The sequence below is a fragment of the Neoarius graeffei genome, chromosome 24 (assembly GCF_027579695.1).
Source record: "Neoarius graeffei isolate fNeoGra1 chromosome 24, fNeoGra1.pri, whole genome shotgun sequence".
NCBI classification, from domain to species: Eukaryota; Metazoa; Chordata; class Actinopteri; order Siluriformes; family Ariidae; genus Neoarius; species Neoarius graeffei.
The window spans coordinates 39,568,194-39,586,880 of record NC_083592.1 but is presented as its reverse complement, the minus strand read 5'-3'; the positions used below and the strand labels follow the sequence as shown (position 1 = coordinate 39,586,880).

Below are 18,687 nucleotides of genomic sequence, written 5' to 3'. Positions count from 1 at the left end.
AGCACGTAGCAAAAAAAAAGTACTTGGAAAACACTAAGGGCATAGCTGAGAGGGATATACAGTGGTGCTTGAAAGTTTGTGAACCCTTTAGAATTTTCTATATTTCTGCATAAATATGACCTAAAACATCATCAGATTTTCACACAAGTCCTAAAAGTAGATAAAGAGAACCCAGTTAAACAAATGAGACAAAAATATTATACTTGGTCATTTATTTATTGAGGAAAATGATCCAATATTACATATCTGTGAGTGGCAAAAGTATGTGAACCTATAGGATTAGCAGTTAATTTGAAGGTGGAATTAGAGTCAGGTGTTTTCCATCAATGGGATGACAATTAGGTGTGAGTGGGCACCCTGTTTTATTAAAGAACAGGGATCTATCAAAGTTAGTGATGCACGATATGAAAAATTTCAACCGATAACCGATAATTTCCTGCTTCTCATGGCCGATACCGATAACCGATAAGTTAATATTTTTATATTTAATATAATCTTCATATAATTTGCAGTTTTCAGTGATGAAAAACTGATATTTTAGTAGCTCTGGCATATCTATAACAGCAAACAAAAGTTTTGGGTCTTCAAATGTTAATTTATTTTTTTTTTAATGTCACAAATATTTGTGGTCATTTGCTGTAAATAACAATAACAGCAGCAAAAGACACTCACAGGCCAAACATTTACCATATGAAATGAATAAATCAAATCACTGACATATCAAATAATTACACAATTAAAACAAAAAAAAAAAATGCATCAGTCGAAAATTGTTTAACAGAACTATGGTTTATCTGCAAATAACAAAATTCATATTCAACTATTTATGGATAAGCAATACATCTAATTAACCTGAAGTGCATGAGGATGAGGTAGGTATTTGTGGAGTTAAGTTTCAAATACAAAATTATATGCATTGACGTGTCAACCTCAACTTCAAAAAATCGAATCAAATAAATAAAAGAAACTGCATCCTCAAAAATAAAGTGAATCATCATCAAGGTTTACAGAAGTATTAATGCTTTGACTGCATTAGTTCAAAAATAATAATAAAAAACTTCAAATGATTTCCACTTTCTACTCAACATTTCTTAACCTCCCCCCAAACTATCTTTTTACTTGTCACTCTGTCTAATGTCTACATTGTCTTTTCTATTTGCTAGCTGCGGGCAACAGTGGGAGATTTTTCTTAACAAAAAGAAGCATCTCTGCCTTCTCACATCCAATTCGGTTTCTTTTTTCATCAATAACACTTGCAGCAGCAGAAAACAAACGTTCACTGTCTATGCTGGTGCAAGGGGAGGACAAGTATTTCCGTGCGAGTGAGGCAAGGTCCAGGAACCGGGTTTTGTTGCTTCTCCAGTACTCCATGGGGCTCTCAGATCGAGGAATCGTGGGCTCTGAGAGATAGGCTTGAACCTAAAGTAGTAGAACAATAACAAAGAACAAAAACCAAATTATATATTTAACATTATGTTTTGGTATATTTTATCAGAGATAGCCAAAGCTTTATTTAAACAATAAATTAATTACCTGCTGATCTGTTTGGCTTTGGGTCAGCCCTTTTGTGTGGTTTTCTTGAAGGATTTCTTCATACATTGTCAGCAGGGAAACATTGTTGTTGTCATCTGCCTTGGTTTTCTTCTCTTTTGGCTCTTCGTTGCTCTCTTCAACCAACCACAGATTTCTATGTACCTGGACGACTGAGTTTCTTCACAGATAATGTTTCTATGCACTTTGGGATGAGATCCCTTCGACTGGTGCGGGAGTATGAGAGGACTTTCAGAAAACTGGCAGACATCTTAGCCAGAGAGGATCGTTCATTTTTGTCAACCTGGAACGACCATCATTGAACAGAGGTGGGTGTCTATGACATCTTATCAGCCACCTACAATGCAGCCATCAGCATTCTGATTCGGATTCTATGATGATCCATGAGAGGATTAATACTGGATACTCCCTAGTAGTCAGACAGAACTGAGGATGCCTTTAGGATGAGAGGCGAAACGTTTTCAAGAATCGTTCAAGCAAGTCCAGTTGCTCTCTTCAACCAACCACAGATTTCTATGTACCTGGACGACTGAGTTTCTTCACAGATACCTTTGGCTCTTCAACATTTTCTGCTGATGTTGCACATCTCACCTGGGCCTGCAACACTTCTGTTGCTTCCCTTTTCGTTGCTTGGTCAAAATAGCAGTCCTTATATCTAGGGTCCAAGATTGTCATCTAATCATCTCTAGCCGCTTTATCCTGTTCTACAGGGTCACAGGCAAGCTGGAGCCTGTCCCAGCTGACTACAGGCGAGAGGCGGGGTGCACCCTGGACAAGTCACCAGGTCATCACAGGGCTGACACATAGACACAGACACCCATTCACACTCACATTCACACCTACGGTCAATTTAGAGTCACCAGTTAACCTAACCTGCATGTCTTTGGACTGTGGGGGAAACCGGAGCACCCGGAGGAAACCCATGCGGACACAGGGAGAACATGCAAACTCCGCACAGAAAGGCCCTTACCGGCCACGGGGCTTGAACCCGGACCTTCTTGCTGTGAGGCGACAGCGCTAACCACTACACCACCGTGCCGCCCGGTCCAAGATTATAGCAAGAAAAAACAGGGACTCTGTGTAGATGTGACTGAAACGCTGCTCTATGGCTTGCAGTAGGGTGCTCTTTAAAGTTTTAACTCCATGATCTGTTGCAACAGTCTTTTTTAACAGATGTTTCAAGGCTTCAATGGAGGGGATAACATCAGCTGCTGTGGCTGGAGCTGAGCTAATGTCTTTTGTCAGCTGTTCACAGGGGTCAAGAATAGTGAGCATGTTTTCAGTTAAAGTCCACTGGTATGGGTTTATTAAAGCAGGTAACTCAAAATCTACTGCATACAGTATGCTGCAAGGGCTCGCTTCTACTCCAACAAACTTCTCATCATGTAGAACTTGCTGTTCCATCTAGTGGGCACATCTTGTTGAAGCCTTGCCTCTTTCATGCCTCGTTGTTTCTGTAAGCTTTGAAGACGGGACGTGGCGAGTTGGGAGTGTCTGAAGTGCCCTACTATCTTCCTGCTGATTGAAATACAGTCTGTGATGCTTCTTTGGCTCAGCACAGTCTCGTTTACAGTGAGCTGTAAAGTGTGCGCCATACAACCCAAGCTTGCAAGCCCACACTCCTCCATAGCCTTGGTCATGTTTCGTGCATTATCCCTGAGCACAACATGCACTTGGTCTTTAGTTATACTCCACTGTGCGAGCATTGTATCAAAAGCTTGGCATATCATTTTTGCTGTATGCGAGCCAGGGCACTCCTGTGCATGCAGCATTGCGTGTTAAAATCTTGATCCAACCACTGAGCTGTTAAGCTTAGCATGCTGACCGGACTAACATCAGATGTCCATATGTCTGTGGTAAAACTTACGTTTAGTCCGTCCTTGGTGACCAAGTTGTGGATTTGTGTGGCAACAATGTCATAGAGAGCAGGGAGGGACACATCTGAGAAGAAGCGACGGCTTGGGATAGTGTAACATGGCTCCAAATGTGCTATTAACTTGCGAAAACCCAGGTTCTCAACAACAGAAAAAGGCTGGTCGTCGAGCGCTATGAATTCCATCACTTTGTCATTGATGGCTTCAGCCTTTTCACTGTCTCTTGAAAAGTTTTTGCAGTTTTCAAATACCTGCTGAATGGGGACAACACTCCGTACTGCTGTTTTAGCTTTAGCGCCACTAGCTGCTACCGTGGCTGCCTCGTATTCTTTCCACACTACTTCGCTGCGATGACGACTTCTCAGGTGAGTTACCGTATAAGATTAGTAGTGTCAAAACGTGAAGCCTTCTTTCCTCCTCTCAGAATCCTCGCTGAACATCGTTTACAAACAGCAATGCTGTTATCATCCTCTGCCACCAAAAAAAAATGACCACACTGGTGAAGACGTTTAGTTTAGTTAGTTAGTCTGGCAGAGACGGGGCCAGGCTTTGGTCCTGCCAGTAAGGCGTGATAGATGACGTAAGGAGCGCATCATGGCCTGTTTTGGGGCTACGCGGCCTGCAAACAATTCCCCCAATTTCATTAATATATCGGATCTTTTTATCGGATAAAATGTACATATCGGATCGATAAAAAAATGACGTAATTTTCCCCCAAATCGGCCGATATTTTACCGGTCCGATAAATATCGTGCATCCCTAATCAAAGTCTGAGCTTCACAACACATGTTTGTGGAAGCGTATCATGGCACGAACAAAGGAGATTTCTGAGGACTTCAGAAAAAGCATTGTTGATGCTCATCAGGCTGGAAAAGGTTACAAAACCATCTCTAAAGAGTTTGGACTCCTCCAATCCACAGTCAGACAGATTGTGTACAAATGGAGAAAACTCAAGACCATTGTTACCTTCCCCAGGAGTGGTCAACCAACAAAGATCACTCCAAGAGCAAGGCGTGTAATAGTCGGCAAGGTCACAAAGGACCCCAGGGTAACTTCTAAGCAACTGAAGGCCTCTCTCACATTGGCTAAATGTTAATGTTCATGAGTCCACCATCAGGAGAACACTGAACAACAATGGTGTGCATGGCAGGGTTGCAAGGAGAAAGTCACTGCTCTCAAAAAAGAACACTGCTGCTCTTCTGTAGTTTGCTAAAGATCACGTGGACAAGCCAGAAGGCTATTGGAAAAATGTTTTGTGGACAGATGAGACCAAAATAGAACTTTTTGGTTTAACTGAAAAGTGTTATGTTTGGAGAAAGGAAAACCCTGCATTCCAGCATAAGAACCTTATCCCATCTGTGAAACATGGTGGTGGTAGTATCATGGTTTGGGCCTGTTTTGCCGCATCTGGGCCAGGACGGCTTGCCATCATTGATGGAACAATGAATTCTGAATTATACCAGTGAATTCTAAAGGAAAATGTCAGGACATCTGTCCATGAACTGACTCTCAAGAGAAGGTGGGTGATGCAGCAAGACAACGACCCTAAGCACACAAGTCGTTCTACCAAAGAATGGTTAAAGAAGAATAAAGTTAATGTTTTGGAATGGCCAAGTCAAAGTCCTGACCTTAATCCAATCGAAATGTTGTGGAAGGACCTGAAGCGAGAAGTTCATGTGAGGAAACCCACCAACATCCCAGAGTTGAAGCTGTTCTGTATGGAGGAATGGGCTAAAATTCCTCCAAGCCGGTGTGCAGGACTGATCAACAGTTACCAGAAACGTTTAGTTGCAGTTATTGCTGCACAAGGGGGTCACACCAGATACTGAAAGCAAAGGCTCACATACTTTTGCCACTCACAGATATGTAATATTGGATCATTTTCTTCAATAAATAAATGACCAAGTATAATATTTTTGTCTCATTTGTTTAACTGGGTTCTCTTTATCTACTTTTAGGACTTGTGTGAAAATCTGATGATGTTTTAGGTCATACTTATGCAGAAATATAGAAATTCTAAAGGGTTCACAAACTTTCAAGCACCACTGTACAAACCTTTCACCAAGTGATCACTGCAAACTTGAGCATGCTTGGACTCGGCTCCCTTCGATTTCAGTGAGAGGTTCAAAAGCCACCTTTCTCGATGTCTTTTTGTGAAATCCTGTGTTCGTTCACCCTTTTTTATTAGTTCACGGGGAACCCTGAAGAAACTTTTATCAGTTTCATGGTTTGATCGACTCGAACAACCTAAAACAACGTAAGTGTAAGGCATTTTTCATGCGAGCAATGCACCTTCTTCGTACAAATGCTTTGTCAACTGAGCTTTGGTAGACCACCAGCTAAAGTTTTGAATAACTAATGAGGCGGAAGTGACGTCACATGAAATGTAGCAATAACTCAGTAACTGGCCTTGGACTAGAGAAGGCTATGTTTAATGTTGTGTTGAGGAGGTTTAATCCAGGCTGACAATGAGCCTGATTAGCATCCGATGATGAGTCAGGTTAAGCTGCTGTCAGTTTACATGCACTTCAGTGAAATTGCTGATTGGGATTGGAGTTATATGCAACTCATGGCACTGGTTGCACTCTTTTGCACAGCACTGATTTAGATGGAATTTATTATTACCTCCATCAAGGAGGTTATGTTTTCAGTAGCGTTGGTTTGTTTGTTTGTTGGCTTGTCTGTTAGCAACATTACGGAAAAAGTTATGAACGGATTGCTCTGAAGTTTTTTTCCAGAGGTGTGACTGGGCACAAGTAACAATCCATTAAATTTTGGTGGTGATCTGGATCACCTTCTGGATCCCGGATTTTTTTAAAGGATTCTTGGCGGAGGTCTGCGCTCACTGAGTGCTTTTCTAGTTCAGTTTATTCAGCTTTTCACAGGAAAGAAGGAACAACAAATTGTAGAATGACAATTTAGTTGAAAACATATAAGTACACATTTAACAGTCTGCTAAATCCCTGGTTATTCTTGACCCACCCACAAAACTAGCACTTGCCCACCCATCATGCCAGTGGCGGCTGGTAGTCTTTCAAACAGGGGAGGCTGGTCGGTTACAATACTTCCAGATTTTAAAAGAAAAAAGAAAAAACACATCAATTTTGCCCATACTCTTGCCTCTGATCTGGCTGATTGTTGGCAGGGTCACAAACTGTGAAATAACAGGTTCTTTTGGCACATTAGCCTACTGTCCAATATACATGATGGTGGTGTTGGGGGGGTATATATTAACATTTTATATTTTAAAATTGTGGCATGTTGTTTAAAAATTGATCATTATTGAAAGCAGCTCTTTGTCAGGAACCTCAGTAGTAACAGCAGAGTGTTCTGGAATAGACACAAGCACTGACCTTGGGGAGCCAAACATAGAGCTGGGTGCCACACATTTCATTCAATGACATTTTCCCTATATTTTACTTATTTTGACTGAGAAATGTTTTATTGACAATTTTGATAACCCTTCACTTTTAATCCAGGTCTGTAGTGTGAAATGTTCTCGGCTGTGTTTTTGTTTAAAAATGTTTTCCAAGTTGTAGCCATGTTTAATTCATATCCAGAAAAATATATATTCCAATATAATATACTCAGCATAAACATTTTAAATAGATTCTATATTTTTGGTCCATCTATGACATATTACTAAAGTAGCCTATTTACTGTTGTTGATGTGGGTCACTTGCTGTTAGCCAATTCACTTTCTCGTACCAGGAGAGCTGAAAGGAACGAGTATTATTCCCTACCTTTTTCACCAAGTCAATTTGAGGCGTTGGTCTACCCTGCTCTTTAATTTTAATTTTTTCCTCGAAAGGAAGACTGGCAAATGGCTTCACCAAAATTAAATCAGCAATGCTTGGCATCCGTGCGCAGCTTTCTTGCTAGCTGACTAGCCCCCTCAAGTTCAAGTTCAGTCACTCAAATAAATGAAATTTCTGGAACTAAGATAGCAAACTTGACACTTTATTTACAATGAAAATATATACAAACTAAAAAAGCTGGTAGAAACCGTATGTGATGAATGAAATCGAAATGTAAGCTGATCTCTTACAATACACCACAGCACTTGCGAATCTCCATGGGACTGAACTGAAATTCACCGCTGCCTGTCTATATTTGAAACGAGCTGTCAATCAAATATCTGGCTGCTTTCACCAATCACCAGTCTCCTCGCAGAAACTGCCATGTCCCTCCCACTGTGAGGCTGGGAGTCCGTGGGGCGGGCGTTTTCGCAGTATTTGTCCAATAACCGTCTTGCATTTTGATATTGAAAAGCACATAGCTCCCAAATGCCATTGAAGTCCACTGAGGCTGGGCTGCATTGCGCTGTCACAAGGGGGAAAAACTCACGCACACATTAGGCGAACTGGGGAAAGTTATAACGGAATGATTTCGCACTGTAGTTGGGTTGAGCACATATATTTCTATGATTCTGGATCTGAAATGGCAATGTTATAAGGTCGGCTATAACATAAGCCTAGCGCAATTCATCCTACACGATGTTCGTCATTTTTAGAGGAGGCTGAGCCTCCCTCGTTGTCTTAGAGCAATCGCCCGTGCATCATGCCCACCCAAGACTGAAGTGTAAAAGGAGGAGGATAAATAATAATAATTTTATATTTAAAAGTTATTCCACGAAGGGCGGCACGGTGGTGTAGTGGTTAGCGCTGTCGCCTCACAGCAAGAAGGTCCTGGGTTCGAGCCCCATGGCCGGCGAGGGCCTTTCTGTGTGGAGTTTGCATGTTCTCCCCGTGTCCGCGTGGGTTTCCTCCGGGTGCTCCGGTTTCCCCCACAGTCCAAAGACATGCAGGTTAGGTTAACTGGTGACTCTAAATTGACCGTAGGTGTGAGTGTGAATGGTTGTCTGTGTCTATGTGTCAGCCCTGTGATGACCTGGCGACTTGTCCAGGGTGTACCCCGCCTTTCGCCCATAGTCAGCTGGGATAGGCTCCAGCTTGCCTGCGACCCTGTAGAAGGATAAAGCGGCTAGAGATGATGAGATGAGATGAGTTATTCCACGAAATCGAGTCGTACATGAGCTGATCGCCAACGAGGTGCATGGCGCTAAGTTGGCTATAAGCCATGATGAGATTGAATGGAATAACTGTTTTATTCTATCCACATTCACTGGGTTTTGAGAAACAGAGCATTTTTTTTTTTCAATAAATAAAAACTTTATACAAAATGTCTGAGAAAATAATTTCCGCTTAGAATGTAAACAAAGCAGTGAAATGACAATAGCTATTTTTGAAAAATGCTATAATAATAATAATAATAATAATAATTATTATTATTATTATTATTATTATTATTATTATTATTGTTGAAAAATAAAAAATATATGTTCTTACCATCAAATACTTTTATTCCATATTTTGTTGCTTTTTTTTGGTATTTTGTTTTCGAATAGAGTTTTTATTTCATCCTTGGTTGGTTCGGCAACACGCTCCGCCATTTTGTTTTTCTCTACTCATGGTATATGAGCTGATATCCTAATAGTAGAGTAGTCAATCAAAGCACACAATCACTCATATCCAGTGAATGTGGATAGAATTATATAGATATAATAAAGGTAATGTAAAAGTTTGGTTTGCAAAGAGATGTGGGATGCCATTTTTATTCGTTAGTTAGTTAGTTAGTTAGTTAGTTAGTTAGTTAGTTAGTTAGTTAGTTAGTTAGTTAGTTAGTTAGTTAGTTATCTGTGGTTTTAGTCTTGTTGCATGGAATTCTACAATCACAATAGAAAGGTATTTGCAAGGCTAGTATGATTTACAGCTCCACTTTTGGTTCAGGAATGCCACATACAGGCTTCTAATACTAATTCCTCACAGTGCACCAATCAAAGATGATTTTTCTCCATCAGATAAACATCCATAATTGCAGTAAAATGTTACAACAAAGCCACTGTCTCTCATCTGTCTCCAAATCAAGTAGTGCTTTTCCTTTCATTTAGATTTGCTTCAGTAATGTTTGCCCTGTGGATATGCTCTGCCTCACTAAATAATTAGCCTTGAAACAAACCACTAGGGGACTGAAAATAATGAAGTGAAATTTTGTACATTTTGCAACATAATCACAAAATCCTGACTAAAATATTACAGAGCATATCATGATCTGGGACTTTACATTTTACATATAGTCTATTGTAAACATGTTTGACATCAGACAGGAACACGCCAAGTGACCTGAGGGCGCAGGGTTCAGAATTGGGGTTCATAAGGAATGTGATACAGAGCCCTTTGAGGCCTTCAATGCCATAACATGTTTTTATTTTATTTATTTATTTATTTATTTATTTATTTATTTTTCATTCTTGCTGCAGCAAGACTCCAATGGCCTGATCTCTGTGGGAGGTAACACAAGAGATTTTAGACAGCATTCTGAATGCTCTGTACAGGGGATATGGCATACAGCAGGTAGGAATACAAGGAAGAGAAGAGTAGCTGCAGTTGTCAAATCCAAAAATGGGATTTGGGGGGAGCGATCCAAAATATCTTAACTTGTCAAGTCCTCTAAACTTTCTATTAGTGCTCATGATTGACTACAGCTGGTACCTTCTCTGTGCCAACATAAAAAGGGTTTGTTTGACAGCACTCACTGGATTGACCAACCCACAGTACAATGGGAAAGTCCAAGGAGCTCAATGCAGATCTGAGATAGAGGATCATACACAACTCAGGCATGTCTGTTGGTGCCATTTCTAAACAAGTGCATATTCTAAAATAATCAGTTCAAACAACTGTACGTAAGTACAAGTTATTGGGAGGTGTAGCCACTTTGCTGGAAGAAGACCCAAACTGTCACTCTCAGCTGACAGGAAATTGGTTTGGATGGTCAAGAACAAATGAGAAACCACAAAGCACAGACCTGTCATGAACTGGAAGCTGCTGGAACACCAGTGTCACTGTATATAGTCAATGGAGTTTTACATCACCACGGACTAATAGGCTGCTAACGAAGAAAGAAGCCCCTGCTTCAAAATAGACACCTTTATGCTCGACTAAAGTTTGGAGCTAACCACATGGACAAAGAAAAAGCCTTGTGGAGAAAAGTTTTATGGTCAGATGAGATAAAGATTGTTTGTCCACAATGACCACAGAGGAACCCTGTACAGAGGAACACTGTACCAACTGTTCAATATGCAGGGATGAGACTGACTAAAAAGAAAAAAAAATCTGAAATAAATCTGAGGGCCGCAGGCCTGTCTGAGAATGTAGGCCGGAGACCTGGGGGCCGCTTAGGGGTTCAGGGGAAACAGCCAGGTGAGGGTTTCAAAAGGGCAAAGGCCTCTTGAAGCGAGACACATTTTTCAATTTCAACATATATTTGTGCAATCTCCTGGCATTTTTATACTGTACCTAAAACTTGCCCAGGTTATTGGAGGTGCAACATATACAACCATATATAACACTGAATTTATTTGTGATGTCACACTCCACAGTAGTAGTTAATGCCTCATATAAAAGTAAACACTTGGGATTTTTAAGAATTTGTAGCTGTCTGTGGTGCACACAGTGTAGCAATGACTGCTGTGCTATCATCCCACTTATGTGCGTAGGGTCGCTGCCATGTGGACCCTATGATCCGCATGTCATATTAATTGGAGCACAGTTTTACACCAGATGCCCTTCCTGCCACAACCCTCCCGTTTCCAGGTTTGGGAAACAACCATTCACACACACATTCACACCTAAGGACAATTTAGAGTAGCCAGTTAACCTAACTGCATGTCTTTGGACTGTGGGGGAAACCGGAGCACCTGGAGGAAACCCACACAGACACAGGGAGAACATGCAAACTCCACACAGAAAGGCCCCTGTTGGCCACTGGGCTCGAACCCAGAACCTTCTTGGTGTGAGGTGACAGTAGACAAAGAAAAAGCACCACCGTGCCACCCCAGTACAAATATTATTAAAACAAATTATCTACAATTTCTAGGCAGCCCATCTTTCCTTCATCTTCAAGCTACTTTCAGTTTAGTGTTAGTAATTTTAGCATCAAGGGATTTTCACAGCATTGCAAGGATATTTATGAACTAATGATTTGTTAGTTTCAAAATGGTTCAAACACAGTATATAGTCAATGTGACAATCTAAGTGTGAAAGATATTTGCTATTTTGTAGTCTCTGAGAAACCCTATTCATGTTTGCATTACTAGTGGCCTACTGTGTAGGTTTTTCAGTAGAGTAGTAAATATCAAAACAGTTCAGGTGAAAGGAAATAAGATGGAAGTAAAATAAAAGTGCCTGTTGGCTATTTGAGAATGACTTCATGTAGGTAAAAAAAAAATCGTCCACAGGCTCTTGTTAAACTTTTGCTGTTCTATATATTTAGCTAGTTTTCTAAACTATATACAAGCTTGTTTAGATTCAGTGATGTATCTCGAACACTACTGACTGTTCTATAAATTACTCTAACTTCCTGTTTCAAAAGGAAATCCATCAACATATGGAATTAAATGACTGCTTTCAAGCCATCACCTGGGTGCTTTAGACTCTGAACTTAGAGTCTGTCAGATGTGAAAATCCCAATATGTCAGCAATTTCTAAAATACTAAAACCAGACCATAAATCCTGGCTTGAAACCTTCATCCTTTAATCACAAGTCTTACTCACTGCTAAACACCAATATAATCTGTGAAAGAAAAATGACCACAATTTAGCTGATTTCACAGCAGTTGTTCTATGGATCAACCAGTTTGAGATGCAATTACAGTGTCTTGCAAAAGTATTCATCCCCCTTGGTGTTTGTCCTGTTTTGTTACATTACAAGCTGGAATTAAAATAGATTTTTGGGGGGTTAGCACCATTTGATTTACACAACATGCCTACCACTTTAAAGGTGAAAATTGTTTTTTTATTGTGACACAAACAATAATTAAGATTAAAAAAAAAACAGAAATCTGGAGTGTGCATAAGTATTCACCCCCTTTCGTATGAAACCCCTAAATGAGAGCTGGTCCAACCAATTCACTTCATAAGTCACATAATTAGTTGATTAAGATCCACCTGTGTGCAATCAAAGTGTCACATGATCTGTCACATGATGTCTGTATAAATCAACCTGTTCTGGAAGGACCCTGACTCTGCTACACTACGAAGCAAGCAACATGAAAACCAAGGAGCACTCCAAACAGGTCCGAGACAAAGCTGTGGAGAAGTATAGATCAGGGTTTGGTTATAAAACATATCCTGAACTTTGAATATCCCAGGGAGCACCATTAAATCCATGATCGCAAAATGGAATGAATATGGCACCACTACAAACCTGACAAGAGAAGGTTGCCCACCAAAACTCACAGACCAGGCAAGGAGGGCATTAATCAGAGATGCAACAAAGATACCAAAGATAACACTGAAGGAGCTGCAAAGATCCACAGTGGAGATGGGAGTATCTGTCCATAGGACCACTTTAAGCCATACACTCCACATAGCAAGGATTTATGGAAGAGTGGCCAGAAAAAAGTCATTGCTTAAGAAAACACGTTTGGAGTTTGCTCAACAGAATGTGGCAGACTCCCCAAACACATGGAAGAAGATTCTCTGATCAAATGAGACTAAAATTGATCTTTTTGGCCATCATGGGAAACACCATGTGTGGCACAAACCCAACACCCTGAAAACACCATTCCTACAGTGACGCATGGTGGTGGCAGCATCATGCTGTGGGGATATTTTTCATCTGCAGGGACAGGAAAGCTGGCCAGGATTGAAGGAAAGATGGATGGCACTAAATCCAGGGCAATTCTGGAGGAAAACCTGTTTGAGTCAGCCAGAGGTTTAAGACTGGAACGAAGGTTCATGTTCCAGCAGGACAATGACCCTAAACATACTGCTAAAGCTACACTGGAGTGGTTTAAAGGGAAACATTTAAATGTCTTGGAATGGCTGAGTCAAAGCCATTCCAAGACTTTTAAAGCCTCAATCCACTTGAGAATCTGTGGCATAACTTGAAGATTGCTGTACACCAATGCAACCCATCTAACTTGAAGGAGTTGGAGCAGTTTTGCCTTGAGGAATGGGCAAAAATCCCAGTGGCTAGATGTGCTAAGCTAATAGAGACATACCCCAAGAGACTTGCAGCTGTAATTGTAGCAAAAGGTGGCTCTACAAAGTATTGACTTTGGGGGGTGAATACCTATGCACACTCCAGACTTCTGATTTTTCATCTTAATTATTGTTTGTGTCACAATAAAAAACAATTTTCACCTTTTAAAGTGGTAGGCATGTTGTGTAAATCAAATGGTGCTAACCCTCCAAAAATCCATTTTAATTCCAGCTTATAATGCGACAAAACAGGACAAACACCAAGGGGGATGAATACTTTTGCAAGACACTGTACAGTCATTTAATATTTACCTTGTAGAGTTCATGTACAGGAATCTAATATGATAAGGACAAATCATGCATATCTTGATCAGCACTAACAATCTTTCTTTCTTTCTTTCTTTCTTTCTTTAGATTCAGATGCATTGTTTATCCCTTCAAGCAAAAGCTGACAATATCAACTGCCACACTCATCATTGTAATCATCTGGGTCCTGGCCGTATCAATCATGTGCCCTTCTGGAGTCATGCTTCAAGTGACCAAAGAGCAAACCATTCGTGTCTTTCTTGGGGATGGCAACAGGACAAGTCCTTTCTACTGGTGTCGAGAAAACTGGCCAAATCAAGAGATGAGAAAAATATATACCACGGTTTTATTTGCCAACATATACCTGGCCCCTCTGTCCCTAATAGTGATCATGTATGTGAGGATTGGGATCACTCTGTTCAAAAGTGTTGTGCCAACAGGTGGAAAACCTGGCCATGACAACCGCCACGCTGTATCCAAGAAGAAACAGAGAGTAATCAAAATGCTTCTTGTTGTGGCCTTCCTCTTCATCTTGTCCTGGTTGCCTTTGTGGACGCTGATGATGCTTACTGATTACGCCAAGCTTACAGAGGACCAGTATAGGCTCATTAACATCTACATTTACCCTTTTGCCCATTGGCTAGCATTCTTCAACAGCAGTGTCAATCCAATAATTTATGGTTTCTTCAATGAGAATTTCCGGCGTGGATTTCAAGCAGTTTTTAAGTTCAACCAGTGCTCAGTGGGTGGGCATCGACTGAAGACCTACTCACATAGAATGCAGAGTAACTCTGTGTTGCCAGCTAACCCTCGTCCCTCTACTGAGCCTCTCTCATTGAACAGTGTGGACAACACCAGGGTCAACCATGTGAATGAACAAGACTTAGTCATGGAGGACCTGGAAAAAGTATCTGAAAGCAGTATCGGGGGAGCTTCTCTCTAAACAGAGTGAAGTACCGGTAAAGGCAGCCCAGAGGGGAGGTGGTTGTGATTTTCAATATGTACGCTGCGCTACATAATGTAAAGTATCTAGTGGTTTGGTATGTATATTGTTCTATAGCCATTTAATCAGTATTCCTGTTTAAAGGTAAAATCTGTTATATCTTTTCATATGCATTACACATTACATCATTTAAAATTGGTAATACTGACATTTATGAAAAGAAAATTTGGTAACCTAATTTAAAATATGCAGTCTGGTTTGTTGATGAATATACAAACGTTGTCTTAAAAGACAGAATAGATGACTTGCAACTACATGATCAAAATGTGCTACATCATGAGCATCCGCCATGATGGTGGATATACAAAGCAACTCGGATGGCAGCTGCTGAAAGCTTGTCTGTAAACACTGCTGCATTTTCTCAGTATTACCACGATTTGAATGGCCGAGCGAAGATTCGTTACAAAGAGAAGATAGATATATGTGGTTTTGACCCATATTGTTTAAAAAAGTCAGACTTTTCTGAGGATAAGACGCTTCTACCGATCATCGAGTACCCAGACATCATGTTCTATCTGGTCTGGCTGCCGAAGAATCAAGTCTGACCTTGGACGAAACATAGCCCATTTTCTGAGTGGAAGCCCAATCTGGATTTTTTCTATCATATAATTTTGCTGGCGCTCCTAGAAGCTAAATGGTAATACAAGCGTTAAAATTATAACAATGACCGAGTGAAGCACGACAAGAGAACGCTTATTTTATTAAAAAAATTCTATCAACACAAAATAAAATTCTTCCATGATATTATTGAGAAAGCTTTTGAATCTCACCTGAGATAAAATGATCACTACAAACACAAGCTGTTTTGGTTTTAGCCTCTGTTCGATCAGCCCTGCCGATGTTGTTCAGCCGTGCTCGTCTCCTCTCCGTACTAACCCTCGGAATTTCCTCACCCTCTTTCCAAATCACGGACGGAATTCTCAAAAATTGGAACATGCCATGGTCATGAGTACTGTTGTGACCACAACCATATACAGCACAAAGATCTGGCATAGCTAAAAAAATGCTTAAAGCAGTGGAAAAACAGAGTTGCGCACGCGTGACCATGTTTTGTATGGAATGTCACTTGACCCCACATTTGTATATCCACCAACATGGCCAATATCCGGGTTTCTATTTTGCTTTGACGTCACTTGCAAGTCAAGGATTGACAGGTATATATCCTAGAGTTAGATAGTGTCGACCCTGCAATAGGTTGGTGACCTGTTTAGGGTGTACCTTGACTCTTGTCCAAAGTCAGCTGGGATTGGCTCCAACTTCCCTGCGACCCTAAGAGATAACGGATATACATGATGGATGGATGGATATCCGAGAGTAAATAGCTCTTATATAATCTTTGGTTAGAGTTTTATTTATTATAGATCTGCTTAAAATCATTTATGACACTGGCTTTATGTAACTTGATAAGACTCGTGTAGGTTAATGTTTATTGTTTAATTACTAATAATGCTGTTGATTTGTTACTCTGTTTTAATTGGCCCCTGTGTATATTTAACCTTCAAGCGACCAAGCTATTTTAGCAACTAATATCACGGACGGAATATCATTTATGACCCCACTATATTCAATACATGAATCTGTATACCTAGTTATTTTCTCTTGGTTTTACATACAGTACATATACCACGTCCTGTGTTCAAGACAGACACTATAAAAATATATAAATGTAGATAGGTCTGGTTTACAACAAATTTTAATGCAGAAAAAAGGTAAAGAGACATAGCATAAGAAAAATATAACGTAATCTAGACAGTCTTTGTTATGTCTTACTGGAACGTTTACTTAATTCAACAACACTGACTGAAAACATATCATGAAAAGTATGAGCAAAAACATCCATTGCAGTGTTGATGGGATCTTTGTAACATCAAAACTAGTGACTAATTAATATGCTAATACTAGCTAACATGCTGTTTCTAGTGGATATGCTAATACTAAAATTAATCATCTCCATCAATTGAGCTATTTTCATCATCACTTTGGGCCTCAAGTATCTGTCTCAATGCTTCTGCCGCTGTAAATCTAGCTATTCTTGGTCGATTTGCCATGGTTCACTGCAGTAAAAGTACAGCATACAGATAAGTAGTTGGTAAAAGCAAAATTTGATAAGGAATTACTGCAACAAATCCTATGTATCTTTCCGGGGTCATAAATGAGCCCACACAATTTTTCACTACTCTTGCCACACCATTCGGCCGATCCCTGCAAAAACCTATGAACAGTTGTAGGACAAGTTAACTGACAAATTCATGGTAGGAAATATTTTTTAGATCAAATGTATAAAAACTACACACAAAATTATATGCCCGGGGTCATAAATGACCCCACTCAGTTGCTTGAGGGTTAAAAAAAAAAACTGATTTAAATTTAGTGCAGAATTTCCATTTAAGTAAAATATGTAACTTCAGAAAAATGTAGTAAATAATGGCAAGTTTATGTTAAACTCATGAAATAGAAACAAACTTAATTTATTGGAATAAATAAATGCAATTTATAAAATTACAAACTTAATTTACTGTAAAAATATAGACATTATACAAGTATGTAAATGCCACCATAATAAAAAGCCATTGTCACTTTTTAGAGAGTGTTGATAATATAAAAATTTGACGTTGTGACTTCAGGGTATCAGTGGATATTTAGTGTGTTCAGAATACAGATGTGTATTTTATTGAATTTATGAAATCTAATATTTTTTCAAGCACTCAACCATCAAACTGTTGGAACTATGTTTATTGTGTAAGAACATATTGAGTTGTGTATTGTGCCGTGAACTATCACATCAACTAGTTTTTCATGAACCATAACATTCAAAAATTCAGCATTTTGCATTTGATGTTTATCCACAAGGAAGGATGGAAAGATGGAGTGCCTTTCTTGTTGATTTACAGAAGAAACTGACAACCAGACATCACCCAAAACAAGCATTTAATACAGTATAACATTTACAAAACCACTGCACACAAACTAAGAGGAACTAACATTTATACAGTGGTGCTTAAAAGTTTGTGAACCCTTTAGAATCTTCTATATTTCTGCATAAATATGACCTAAAACATCATCAGATTTTCACACAATTCCTAAAAATAGATAAAGAGAACTCAGTTAAACAAATGAAACAAAAATATTGTACTTGGTCATTTATTTATTGAGGAAAATGATCCAATATTACATATCTGTGAGTGGCAAAAGTATGTGAACCTCTAGGATTAGCAGTTAATTTGAAGGTGAAATTAGAGTCAGGCGTTTTCAATCAATGGGATGTCAATCAGGTGTAAGTGGGCACCCTGTTTTATTTAAAGAACAGGGATCTATCAAAGTCTGATCTTCACAACACATGTTTGTGGAAGTGTATCATGGCACGAACAAAGGAGATTTCTGAGGACCTTAGAAAAAACGTTGTTGATGCTCATCAGGCTGGAAAAGGTTACAAAACCATCTCTAAAGAGTTTGGACTCCACCAATCCACAGTCAGACAGATTGTGTACAAATGGAGGAAATTCAAGACCATTGTTACCCTCCCCTGGAGTGGTCGACCAGCAAAGATCACTCCAAGAGCAAGGCGTGTAATAGTCGGCGAGGTCACAAAGGACCCCAGGGTAACTTCTAAGCAACTGAAGGCCTCTCTCACATTGGCTAATGTTAATGTTCATGAGTCCACCATCAGGAGAACACTGAACAACAATGGTGTGCATGGCAGGGTTGCAAGCAGAAAGCCACCACTCTCCAAAAAGAACATTGCTGCTCCTCTGCTGTTTGCGAAAGATCACATGGACGAGCCAGAAGGCTATTGGAAAAATGTTTCATGGACGGATGAGACCAAATTAGAACTTTTTGGTTTAAATGAGAAGCATTATGTTTGGAGAAAGGAAAACACTGCATTCCAGCATAAGAACCTTATCCCATCTGT

The 18,687-nt window shown here is 39.8% G+C and overlaps 1 protein-coding gene across 1 annotated transcript in view; it reads left to right on the top strand.

The window, feature by feature from the left end:
- The window catches only part of npffr2a (neuropeptide FF receptor 2a), a 49,982-nt gene extending 35,265 nt beyond the window's left edge, over positions 1-14,717 (top strand). The window contains exon 3 of the mRNA XM_060908070.1: positions 13,883-14,717. Within this exon, the coding sequence (XP_060764053.1) occupies positions 13,883-14,717 (835 nt within the window). The remainder of the gene's footprint in view (positions 1-13,882) is intronic.
- Positions 14,718-18,687: the final 3,970 nt, after the last annotated feature.